At 36.4% G+C, this 13,397-nt stretch overlaps 1 protein-coding gene across 2 annotated transcripts in view; it reads left to right on the top strand.

Annotated features, from left to right (window-relative positions):
* Positions 1-13,397, top strand: part of SLC10A7 (solute carrier family 10 member 7) — a 215,197-nt gene that overhangs the window by 3,827 nt on the left and 197,973 nt on the right. For both annotated transcript variants that reach the window (XM_074338462.2, XM_019730736.3), the window contains exons 2-3: positions 2,586-2,668; positions 9,258-9,394. In XM_074338462.2, coding sequence (XP_074194563.1) covers positions 2,586-2,668; positions 9,258-9,394 — 220 coding nt within the window. The remainder of the gene's footprint in view (positions 1-2,585; positions 2,669-9,257; positions 9,395-13,397) is intronic.

Genomic DNA, 13,397 nt, shown 5'->3' on the forward strand with positions numbered 1-13,397 from the left:
CTTCTAGTTCCGCATTCACAAGTTGAGTGTTCTGTGAACATCTCGGTGTCATGTCTCAAAGACACTTTAGGGTCTCCCAATCAGATTGAATTTATCCTTCCCGTTTAAAAGGTACATTGTAGGTAGCCCTGGAGGACCCTTACCATGTCCTTTCATGGCTTAGAGTTATTTAGATATGCAGCTAATAAAAAAACCCAGTATACAATAATGTCTCCACAATTTAATACATCGAAAGTCAGGAATCAATCATTCCACTGAATTACGCCAATTAGTTAATAGTGATTATGTGGGTTTGTGTATGTGCATGTGACGTGTGGGAAGAGTTCTTAAAAAATTCGGTGGTTGGCCAAGTAAGGTAGATGCTTCAGGTACCCCCAGGAAACAAGCAGTCTAAGTAAATGCCACATCCTTGCTATAGAGACGCATCTTTAGACGTGTCCCCTCACTCTCATTTATGACCATGTTGCTTCCTCTGACCCATCCTGTATAGAAATGCTGGAGGCACCACTGCGGGCAGACCCACAGTTGACAAGAACAAGGTCTCATACAAAGCAGGGGATTCGAGGAAAACGAAAATGATATGAATTTTTAAAAACGGCATTTAAAATTCCTGGAAGGTATTTACTTTCAAAACCAGTCAGATTCTTGACTTTAAAATCTGCTTCTGACGCTGCCTTCTCAGTTGTTGAGGAAACATTATTTCTAAGTGTGAGCTGCTGAGACAGATTCACTCACAAATATAAAAATAGTATTTTTGAACAGCCTCTGCTGCCCTGATATGTAGTTACATTTGCACTTTCCTTCTCCCTTTTGCTCGCTTTTCTCAGATCTCAGCAAAATGATTTGTATAAATGCCAGATACATAAAATAATTTATTGCAATGTTTGAGGAGATCATTGTTTTTTAAATTCACTGATGTACTAGTACAAATGCCTAAAATATAGTAGTTGCTCAATAAATATTTGTTGACTGAATGAATGGTGATTTTTCCTGAGCTTGCAATGGAGCAATGTCTGTAGGTATGGTGAAGAGTTCTGGAAAAGCCGTGAATGCTGTCCTGTTCTTTTGCTTAAAGGGTGTGTTAGTTTCTTTCCTGTCCTGTCCTGTCCTGTCCTGTCCTGTCCTGTCCTCTCCTCTCCTCTCCTCTCCTCTCCTCTCCTCTCCTTTTGTATTAATTTCTTAGGACTGCCACAACAAATTACCGCAAACTGGGGGGCTTAAAATGGCAGAAATGTATTTTCTCACAGTTCTAGAGGCTAAAGTCTGATCAGCATGTTGGCAGGGCTGTGCTTCCACCCAACGCCCTAGGGATGAATCTTTCCTGGCTTCTCCTAGCTTGCGGTGGTTGCTGATTACCAGCTTTGCTTGGTAAAACAACTCTGGTCTCTGCCTCAGTTTCCACATGGCCATCTTTCCTCTGTGTGTGACTGTCCAAACTTCCTTCTTCTTGTAAGCACGCCAGTCATTGGATCAGGGCCCACCCTAATCCGATGAGAACTCAGCTTAATTTGATTACATCTGTCTGCAAAGACCCTATTTCCAAATAAGGTCACATTCACAGGTTCTGTGTGGACATGAATTTTGGGGGGACACTCTTCTTCAACTCAGCATAAGAGGGCTGAATAGAATGTCAGACATGAGATGATCTTAGATTTTAAACTGCTGGTGTATGCCAGGGTTTCTCCACCTCAGCACTGCAGACATTTTGGACATGATAATTCTTTGCTGTTGGGAAGGTTATCCTGTGCCTTCCAGGACGTTTAGCAGAGCTCCTCATCTCTGTCTGCTAGATGCCAGTCATACCCCCTACCCCCTGAGTTATAACAGCCAAGTCGTTTTTCAATGTAAAGTGTCATTTCTCAGAGCTACATCTTTTCAAAGAATGTTGTTCATTGGTTAGCACATTAGGTCTTTAAGCCAATTGTGTACATGCCACAAAAATAAATAAATATTAGGGGTGTCCCCCCTTGTATTCACAGTGTTACTGCATCTGGGAGGATGCCAGCCTAACTCCAGGCAGGATTTTCTGAAGGGCAAGGATCAAGCCTGTCTGCTTCACTACAGTATGCCCAGGGCCAGGCACAGTTTCATAATAATTACGATCTTAACAACGTACTGTTAAGTACACCGTAACTCTATTTGCGTTGTCTCAATCACAAAGTTCAGTGCTCAGTAATATTTGTAGGCTGAATACTCGGGGAGAACGGAATGTATGCATGAATGCAAGCTTTTATTTCAGGTATCCTAGAAGAAATTAAATGATATTTGCTAAAGAGAAAGGAACTTCTTCCATTAATTCTCTCCTTTTGGTTTGGGGAATTTTAATTATTATCTCAACACTGATACTGTGATAGGTATAATTAGGACCTATATTGAAGCATGTTGACTATCTGCTGTCCTGTGTGAGAACAGTGTTCTCACGTAGGAGAGCAGAGAACAAATGCTTGACTCTGTCAGGACAGTAGGATACTAGGGCCAGCACTAAGATGTAAAGTACCATTTGCCTTCTCCGATGGATTGGTCTTTCAGACCCAGTTCTCTCCTGGAAATTCTTATCTAACAGTAACTCGTTTCTCTCTCTTTAGGACCCCTGAAGCCAGAAATTACTGTCTCCTACATTGCTGTTGCAACAATATTCTTTAACAGTGGACTGTCATTAAAAACAGAGGTACTGTCACTTATGGGACACAGGAAAGATGGGGAGAAAAGTTGAATGTGTGCTTAATATTTTGAAATGTCAGAATCCTCTTGCAAAGTCGTGTGTAGCTCTAGCCTGAAGTCTCCACCCTCACAAAAGATAACTTGGACTTCAGCAAAGGACTTGGGTTTTGTACCTACACGTTACAGAAGCTTTAGAGTCAAGCAGCATGGCCCCCGAGGATGTGGTTGTAATGGGTTATGTTTTTAATACGGCAACTGAAGTGAAGCCTCTACTTCAGGTCTTCCTCAGGTTATGGTGGTAACTAGAGTGGCACCTGCTGGGGCACATTTCAGCTGTTGATGTTTAGTTGGGTTTCCATAACTTTGTGGATCCTCTTTTGTTCCCAGGATTCATGCTGCTCAAGTGAGAACTTGTCATAACTTTTAACTACTTTGTATTTTTTTAAAAAGTATATTCCTTGTTAGTGTATCTATTAAGTATTAATAAATGTTTTAAGAGAAATATTGGTATTTTTCATACTAAGTCACAACCTAAGATGAATGTTATTTACTGTTCCAGGTGTCACTGAACATGGGATTCCTTGGAATTAAAGAAATTTACACATTTTTATATCTGAGATAGGAATGAGTCGAATTTATCGTTCCCTTTTGGCTTACAACGGAAGAGAAAAAAGAAAAATACCCATTTGCTTTTGAAGAAATTACATAGAATTTTCAAAGCTGTCATTCTAAGACGCTTATTCTTATATAGATAGGGAAATCTTAGTATGTAAGAGGGAATTTTTTTGGGGGGGTGGCTTTAAAACTTAAAATTCTGTTTCTGCATGATATCTTGCCTTTAGTTACTTAAAATTTCTTTTAAGTGTGATTTGAATGAAGACCAAATTCAGTTACCTCTTTTTTGGAGCACTCTTATAGCTACAGGGAAAAGTATGGTATGGCTAAATTTATGTATTCTATGGTTATCAGGTTGGTATAAATCTTTTCATTGGGGGCATTTTGGATATCGATGAGATCCATGTGTAGTGTCTATGACAGGTACATTGTGTCTAAATCTTCTTCTGAAAATAACGGACATGGATGGTATTTCCTAAATATGTCAAATTCCAGTTTTTGTAAATTGTATTAAGATGAAAGAACTATGATTAGTGCATAGAGGGCACAGGCTTTTCCTGTCAACACCAGAGTTTTGTTTGTCCTCGAATGTGAGACACAATGGCACAGAAACATATTTGCCAGTCCTGGGCTGCTGGTCTGCTCTCCCTTGGAGGTCTTCCTGCTGGGCTTGGCTAATGCTGTTTGAGGAGCAGCTGCCCTACCCAAGTCCTCTACTTGGGACATTGCTCTAACTACGTCCCCTGGTGGCTGCTTAATAGCTACAGCTGTTACTTAGGCCATGGGAAATCTGGCAAGAGACTTGATTCTCTCCTTAGCCTCTTGCTTAACGCTATTCTGTAAAGCAGCCAACTTCGTGGGATGCAGGAGTTGAAGAAGGAATGTCACAGCTATCAGCATTTCTCTAAGGACCAGATTTTTCTGTAAGCACCTAGGAAACCTTCAGAGTCATCCAGCTAATTTGGGTCTAATGATGAAATGCCTTGATCTTCTGTGTTCTCACGGTATCTATGTAGCCATCAAAGCCATTTCCCTCAAAAGGCCCTTTTGAAATGAATACAGCATTAAGTCATTTGCAAGATCCATTTAACTTAAGATGCCCTAGATTGCATCATTGTGTAATGTTAAACCATCTCTAAGCCCTGCTAATTTCCTGGGCAACCAGAGTAGTAAATGCAAAGGTAGCAATCTTGTTATTTATTTTCTAATTAATAATCTTAAATTAATTTCAGCTGGGACCGCTATTTTCTTACCCTGTTAAGTTCTAGAATGGTACATTCCTGCACGCAGGAGAGTGTAAGTTATTATTGACTTACATTTGTTTGAAAACATTTACAGTGGTCCCTTTCAAGTTTGATTTATATTGAACATTTCATGTAGTAGTATTACTCATACATTGATGTAATGATGTATAGTCTAAAAGTTGTTTTGCTCATTTATTGAAATTATAAAGAACTCTGTGTTAATTCTTCATGCTAAAAAGATTTAATGCTAAATCTTCAGTTTTATGACTGTTGATTTCTAGTTTTTGAAATACTTGTTGAAATGGTTTCTAAAATTTTGTTGCATTGAAGTGAAATAAGGTCACATTTGAGGTGTATTTTATATTTAGCTAACTTGATTTGTCACTTTAAGTGACCGTGCCAGGACCAATTCATTTAAACAAATATCTATCGAGTGCTTCTGGCTACAAGGCTCTGTGCTTGGCACTGGGATAGAAACAAAGAAAAGGGTCCTGAGTAGAGCAGAATATACAGATTTTTGCTTATTTTCCTAATCAGATTTTTAAAGAAAAATCCCATTCATTTAGAAGTAAATATAGCAAATTCTAAACTTTAGGCTCATGCTGCTTGTTTCTGGCACAGAGCTGTGAGGCTGCCTCTCAAAAAGTGAATCAAATAAAGGTCAGATGAGGGTTAGAAGGGAAATTGGTATGTAATGAAAATATTGTTACATCCCCGTCAGAACCCCTGGTTTTCAGCAATTCTTGATGCTGTCTGTGAGACTCCATATCATCAGTATGTGGAGTACCTCCTTCAGTTTATTTTAATGGAATTTAACCTGTATTACATGTGAATAAACAAAATGTCATGAAGAATCAACTTTTCAGTTATTCATGATGGCATTTATTTGAGTATGTGGCCCTAAATTCTACATGGATCTATATGACTTAATACTATTTGGGTTTTAGAGTGTGACTTGCTTTTTCTTTTCTAGTGTTACCTTATTTTCTCTTCAAAGTTGTATGTCGAAGATCTGGAAAATATATAACACTGGGCGTTTGTGACATTATTGAAAAATCTTTCTTAGAAACACTTCATGTCTGTTATTTCCCTGTTGTTAAGAGGTTCCTTCTAAGCCGGCACGGTAGACCCATGTGATTTATTTTGCTGGGTTCTTTACTGCTCCATTATTCTAATGTACTATCAGTTGTTTCTAATTGTTTATTAGGTCAGGTAGTATTCTGTAACTACATTTTTTTTACAACTTTTTTCTGATTACAAAAGTGATGTAAAAAGTTTGGAAAGATTAGAAAATAACTATTAACATCTGTGTGTTTTAGTCCTTTTGTATAAACATTTTTTACATATAGAAAATATTTTTTAACAATTGTATATATGTATATGTTTATATATCTATACATACTAGCATACATATACACATACACACGCATATATAATCTTATTTTTCTATGTGACATTGTAAAATTTTTAATGTAATTTAATATTTTTATTTAATTTTTCTTTATTTACATATATTTAAAAATAAGATAATTTAGATTTTGTTTACTTTTATGAACATAAATGAAAAGGTACAAAAGTATATATGATGAGCGATCTTCCTTTCACCCCTCTACCAGGTATCCAGTTCTCTTCTCTGGAGACAACCAATGTTAACATTTTCTGTGTCTTTCCAGAGATATTCTATGCAAAATGTACATATGTCTATCTTCACTTTAAACTGTGGCGTTTTATACTGTTTGCCTCCTGATACCTTATTTTACTCAAAAAATATATCTTGGAGACTATTTCATATCAGCACATAAAGAACTCCCTGTTTCTTTTTGTATGCTGAAAAGTAGTTCAATTTATGAATGTGTCATGATATATTTTCCTAGTCCTCTGTTGATGGACATTTAGATAATTTATAAAATGTTGCTATTACAAACACGATGCAAAGGATAACCCCAAAATATGTAATTTCCCCCATTTGGGGGTATATGTGAAGGATTAATTCCTAGAAGTGGAATTGCTAGGTCAAAGGGTATGTGTAGTTTAAGTTATGATAGCTAATCCAAGTACCTGGAATAGTGGCAGGTGCTCAGTAAATATTTGTTGAATGAGGAGATGAGTTGCCAGATTGCTCTCCATAGGTTACGCCCATTTGCACTGCTGTTGATTAAGTAGGGAGAGACTCTGTACTGCTACAGCCTTATCCACACTGTTTTTCATCTTTTTTTTTTAATGAAAGTTTATTGGGGTGACAGTTGTTAGTAAAGTTACATAGATTTCAGGTGTACAATTCTGTAATACATCATCTATATATCACAATGTGTGTTCACCACCCAGAATCAGTTCTCCTTCCATCACCATATATTGGACCCCTTTACCCTCATCTACCCCCTTCCCCCTTACCCTCTAGTAACCACTAAACTATTGTCTATGTCTATGAGTTTTTGTTGCTTGATTATTTGTCTTGTTCTTTTGTTGTTTTCAGTTTTATGTACCACATGTCAGTGAAATCATATGGTTCTCGACTTTTTCTGCCTGACTTATTTCGCTTAGCATTATAATCTCAAGATCCATCCATGTTGTCACAAATGGTACATTTCATCTTTTCTTATGGCAGAGTACTATTCCATTGTGTATATATACCACATCTTCTTTATCCAATTATCTATCGAAGGACACTTTGGTTGTTTTCATGTCTTGGCCACCGTAAATAAAGCTACAATGAACATTGGAGCACATATGTCTACACAGTTTTAACATGGCTTTTAATAGCTCTTAACAGTGTTTATATCTTAAATTATTTAGTTATTCTCCTATCTTTGGACATTTGTTTCCAGATTTCATTGTAATGAGTAATGCTGCAAGGATCAATTCTGTATATAAATGCTTGTAACTATTTTTTTTTATCCTTAGGATAAATGCCTAGTCATAAAATTGTGGGATCCACAAATATGAATTATATTATAGTCCTTGATATATATTCCCAAATTACTTTTCAGAAAAGTTACATTGTTTTATATTTCTGAGACATATGTGAAATGCCTTAATTACTGCATTCTGGCTAATCATTTTACAATTTTTTTTAAATTAAAAAACACTAATATTTCTTTGGTATTTATTGAATGCCTCTGAGTATATCTGAGTGAGATTTGTTTTCAAAACTGCTGTGAGTTCTTGGAACTGCTGGTGCTCAGGTTTCGCTGGGTTGAAACTTCTGATTCAGAGTAAGGATGGCTCCTTTTCTCTTAGGTTTGGTCCATGGACCTAGAATCGTTTCTGGTTTACCCAGTGCCCTCCATTAGATCCAGATTACCAGGAGTTCCTTAGGGCAAACGTCACTAGGGATGTTTTGTGACCAAAATGGAGCAGCTGTGTGTCTTCACACAGGGAGATAAAATAGTGAAAGCCAATGAGACAGATCGCAGAAAGTGGTGATCAGTGAATGAGTCTGAATTAAGCTACTGTTTATTAAACTATAAACTTTGGCTAAGGCCTCTGAGGCTGAGGATCTCTTGAATGTCTTACTTGACATTACAGTGCTATGCTTGTAACCAGTGACTCTGTGGCATCTTTGTGCTTTAATGACTGCCTGAATGTTTTATGTAAGTTTTCTACTACTTTCTAAATTTGTTTTATTTCCACTGAATAACCACATAACTCAAAGAAATTCAAATGCAAGTGCTTGTTATTTAGTACATATTTAAAGCCCATAGTTTAGCTTAGTGTATCCTTGTTTAGCTGTGAGACTCGTAACATGTGCCTGGTTTGTCATGTTTCATGGGAATTATTTCCCTCTTGGGGTAGCAGTGTGACATGGTGGAAAAAGCAGACATGGGTGTAGTGGGTTTGATTCTGATCTTCACTGCACAGGAGCACTTAATCTCAATCTCTTCATCAGTGAAATAGGGATAATGGTATCTACCTATTTGGTAGATACTATTTGGTATCTATTGGTAGATACTAATTGTTATGAGGATTAAATGAGGTAACATACATAAGTAGCAAGCTCAGAGCATGCCTTATAGCTGCTATTCAGTAAAGGTTAACAAAGAAATCTAATGAGTAGAGTTTGGGGAAAAAGCCATTTTGAATTATAGAATGTTGTTGGGGAAAACATTTCAAGAATTATGATCTGTGTGTAGATTTAGTAACATCTTGCCAAATTGAGGCCTTACGAATTCTGGTGTAATGAACAGAGAGGTTAATTAGCATCTTTAATTCAAATGTAATAGGTCCTGCTAAAATTTTTAAACAATATTATTTTTATTTTTTTTAGGTAAACATACATGTTTATTTACAATGTCAACAATCCTCAAATCTATACTGGTGTAAAGGAAGTTAGCTTAGTCCTGGTCCAGAATTTTTCAAATTTAAACTCTTGTGGTATATTGTATATTTGAAAGAAATTTAAATATTTCAGAAATTTTATATAAAAATCATAATCTTCATGAATAACTTCATAACAATCAATAACTTTCTTTTATTAAAGTCTGTATCTTCTGCATAAGTTTATAGGTACAAAGTTTAGCTATGAAATAATTCCAAATTAATGAATCTTAATTAGACTTATTGGGGTGATTATTTTGCAGCATCTACAAATATCGAATCATTGTGTTATGTACCTGAAACAAATATAATATGTGGATTATATCTCAGTTTAAAAAACGAATTCATGTAATGTCATTTTAGTAGCAGTCTCTTTTCAGAAATAGTTTTCTTACTTTTATTATTTTGTGTCCATTTTTGCAGGAGCTGACGAGTGCTTTGGTGCATATCAGACTGCATCTTTTCATTCAGATCTTTACACTTGCATTCTTCCCAGCAACAATATGGCTTTTTCTTCAGCTCTTATCAATCACACCCATCAATGAATGGCTTTTAAAAGGGTATGTTTGAATATTTTGAAGGGTCCATTTTTAATGGACATCTCTAGCGACATTATCGTTTCCGTGGCAACTATTTACAAAAGATCTTATGTGTGGTATCTTATAAGGAAATAAAAACACTTTTAACATTATTGTTCTTTAACATGGTAATGTTTCATGAAGGAGGTTCATCAAAGAATTTTATAACAGAATTTTAAAATACACCCATATACTTCATCTTAAGGCTCTAGAATAGACATTTTTCTGGGAATTTAAAAAAGTTGTGCTGGGAGAAAAATGGAAGGGACTAGTGGTTGTAAGATCTGTACGTGTGTATAATGTACTCTATCAATTGAGTCTTTAACTTTTGTGATTTATCTTACCAAACGTATCCAGAGTATAATATGTGTTTTTAAAATGTATAGGAAAAAAAATATATATATATATAAGGGACAAACATTTTCTTTTTCACTTATTCTGTTTAGTGTTTGATAGGATAGTTGAATTAACAATAGATTTTTATTAGAATTTTTTCTCTCTTTAAAAGTGTTGCCATGTATTTTAAAAGAATTTAATGATTTTTAAAAATTATTTGAATCAGTTTAAAACCATCCACATTTTAGCATCTTGGTGTAATAACTAAAACACTGTACTTGAAGCCTGAAGATTGCATTCTGACCCTATTCCTAACTTGCTATGTCACTTTGAGGAAAGGCATTTAATGGTATTGAACCTCAGGATCCCAGTCTACAAAATGAGAAGAATCATATGGTTACTGCCTGCTTAACCGTGCTGGGGACATCAGTCATTTGTTTAGCTCCTACTATGTGCCAGGGGTTATTATAGGTACTGGAAAAACAACAATGAACAATATTGGCCAAAAGCCGGTAGTTTTGCACATTGAAGAGACTCTGGGTGTGATTGTCAATAAAGAAGTAAATAGGTGACCAAGATAGAAATAAGTGATGCGAAGTAAAACAGTACGATATGATTGAAAGTGTTTGGGTGCACAGGCTGGCGATTAGTTTGCAGAGTTCTGGGGGACAGAATGTTCTAAGCAAAGGAAACAGGATGTGCAAGGGCTCCAAGGCAGGAAGAGGCCTGGTATGTTCTAGGGTCAGGAAAGCAACCATGGTGGCCAGAGCCTGGTGATATAGAGGGTGAATAATATGACTTGGAGGTGGAGAGGTGGACAGGAGCAGGTCACTCAGGAGCAGGTCAATCAAGAGTCCTATGGTAGAGCATTCAGATTTTACTCTGAGTGCTGCAGGAAACTATAGGAGGGATTTCAATGAGAAATGGTGTTGTTATATTTACAAATGATTCTTATGGCTACTGTGTGGAGAACAGATAGTAGGAGGGCCTGAGAGAAAGCTAGGAGACCAACTTGGAGGCTAGTGTGGTGCAGAAGTTCAGTAAGGAGAAATGGATGTATGGAGGACATATTTTAAAATTAGAGCTCTCCGAACCCATGGATGGATAAGATATGGAAAGAGAAAGACAAAGAGCAATCAAGGATGACTCTTGGATTTTGGGTATAAACCGTTAGGTAATTGATGGCATCATTTACTTAGCTGGAGAAACATAAGTTAGGACAAGGGGGGAAAAATCAAGAGTGCTGTTTTGGCCAGATTGAGTTTGAGAGAATGAACGTAAAATTTTACAGGAAAGCATAAAATGCCTCATAAATATAATGACATCATTTTAGAACTACAATGTATGCTGTGTGTTAGGAACCAATAGTTACTGAGTATATGTCATGTATAGAGTACTCAAGAAATAGGAAGATATTAACTTATTTTGCTTGTGTTCAGGGATCTTGCAATTTAGTTGGATATGTCAGACACACACACACACACACACACACACATACATATACTCGTGTATATAAAATAGTAACCAACCAAAATGGAACAGCATATGATTTGTCAGATGACAAATGATTTGTCAGATGGTATAATGAGTTAAAGGGTAAGAGGTTCAGCAAGGATTGTGTACTCCTAAATTAGAGAATTAAAATATGAGGCATTGTGGGAAAAAAGATAAAAAGTTTTCTCTTCAGGCCAACTTGCAGAAGGCTGGAGCTCCTGGGCTCAGGACTTTCAGTTTCAATCTACAGATGATGGAGAGTTCTTAAATGTGCTAAACAAGGAAACAACATGCTAAAAAACGGTCATTAAGGAAGATTAATGTGATAGCATTGTACTGGGTATATAGAGAGTAGAGTAGGACTTACAATCTCAGTATGCCAAATAAAACAAGCATACAGTTGCCCCCTTAGGATATTCAGCTTAAAGGAGTACAAACATAGCCTCACACACTTAGGGGAAGCACTCTTAGCTCACTTTTTCTCCCATCCCCGCCCCAGTTTGCAACTGTATACTTAGTATGTTAACTTGAGGGAGTTGCCGGCTTCTACCTCAGGATTTGGTGTAAGTCATTGAAGTAAATATATTTTCAGCACATATTTCTTATCTTACTGCATCAAAGGGAAAGAGTAGAGGTAGAGAGTGGATGTTTGGAAATGTCCAGATTTGGGCGCAACGCATTTGAAGGGGGGTGATGGCAACAGTGATGGAACAGAATGGAAAGTTGGTTGTAGTGATTGATTGATTGGTGAGGAGTGAGTGGAACCATACATAACTCGAAAGTTTCAAACTGAAACATTAGGAAAAAAGTGTCCCATTGACAGAAATAGGTAAATTGAGAGACAAATTGATTTTTTAGAAAAATACATAAATTCAATGTTAGATATATTTAGTTTGAGGTCATAAGTATAGACAGCTACAAATTTAGGAATGGAAGTTAAGGCTAGAAATGTAAATTTGAAAGTATTCCTACAGATTCAGGTATGAAAGTAAGATTGAGAAGAAGGCAGGAGAGACAAAAAAAACTAGAGTGGACTAGTTTAAAAGGTAGGAGATAAATTAGATTGATGATATACCATGGTAACCAAGAGAATACAGTGCTTTGAGAAGCAGGGAGGTACGGAGAGTGAATGTGGAGAAAAGGACATTGGATTTGGTGACTCAGAGATCACTCATTAGTTTTAAGGTTACTACTTTTACTAGTAGAAGGGACGTAAGTCAGATTTCAGGGGAATAAAGAGAGAATAGGATTTGGGGTCGTGGAGGTGGAGTGTTCTTTAAAGAAAGTCATCAGTGAGCCACCATGAAAAAAGTAGGATTATATGTTGAGGAGGCAAACTCAACTAATTTGGAGATTAATTAACTACATTTAGGTCTTCAATCTTCTGCCTCCTTGAAGGTAGGAATGATGTCTTATGTTTTGTTTTATACCCTTGTGTAGTATCCTACCTACAGAAGGCATTATGTATTCAGTGAATAGGTTAGGGATTTTTTTGTTTGTTTGTTTTAAGATAGGGAGAATTCTACTTCCTTGTGCATAAAAGGGAAGAGGCCAGAAAAGAGACAAAGAGTGAAAAACTTAGAAAAATTGAAAATACCTGAGAGGACCTGTCCCTAGTCTTGGTGGTAGGGGAGGTATTATAGAAGGCAGAGTGGTTGGAAGAGTAGGTAAGTTCAGTCCTTGACCCTGGATTCCAGAATAAAAGTCTAACCCTAACAGGTGGCTTTGTGAGTTTGGGCAAGTTATTTAACTTCTTTCTTAACTTTAGTTTTCAATAAAATGAGAATAATAATAGTATTTATCTTAAATAATTGTGAGGAATAAATGCGTAAAATGCCTAGACCAGTACTACAAATGGTAAATGCTCAGCAAGTATTAGTGACAATGATGGTGATGGTCAGAAGGAAGGCCCAGAGATTGGGGATTCATAATTGGGCAGACTAGCATCATTTGGGAAAATAATCCTTAAAAGGAGATCATATTGATCTAAATTGAGCTGGAAATTCCATAAAAGGTGTTATGATTTCTGTCAAAATGAGTTAAAACTTTCATTTTTTTTCTTGTTTTAGACCTAATATAAATCAATTGCATAAAATTTAGACAATACCTTATAAAAGTGAATAAAAATCATTTGTAATCCTACATTCAAAATATT

This window comes from Rhinolophus sinicus, chromosome 15 (assembly GCF_057876585.1).
Source record: "Rhinolophus sinicus isolate RSI-liver-muscle chromosome 15, RSI-T2T, whole genome shotgun sequence".
Lineage (NCBI taxonomy): Eukaryota > Metazoa > Chordata > Mammalia > Chiroptera > Rhinolophidae > Rhinolophus > Rhinolophus sinicus.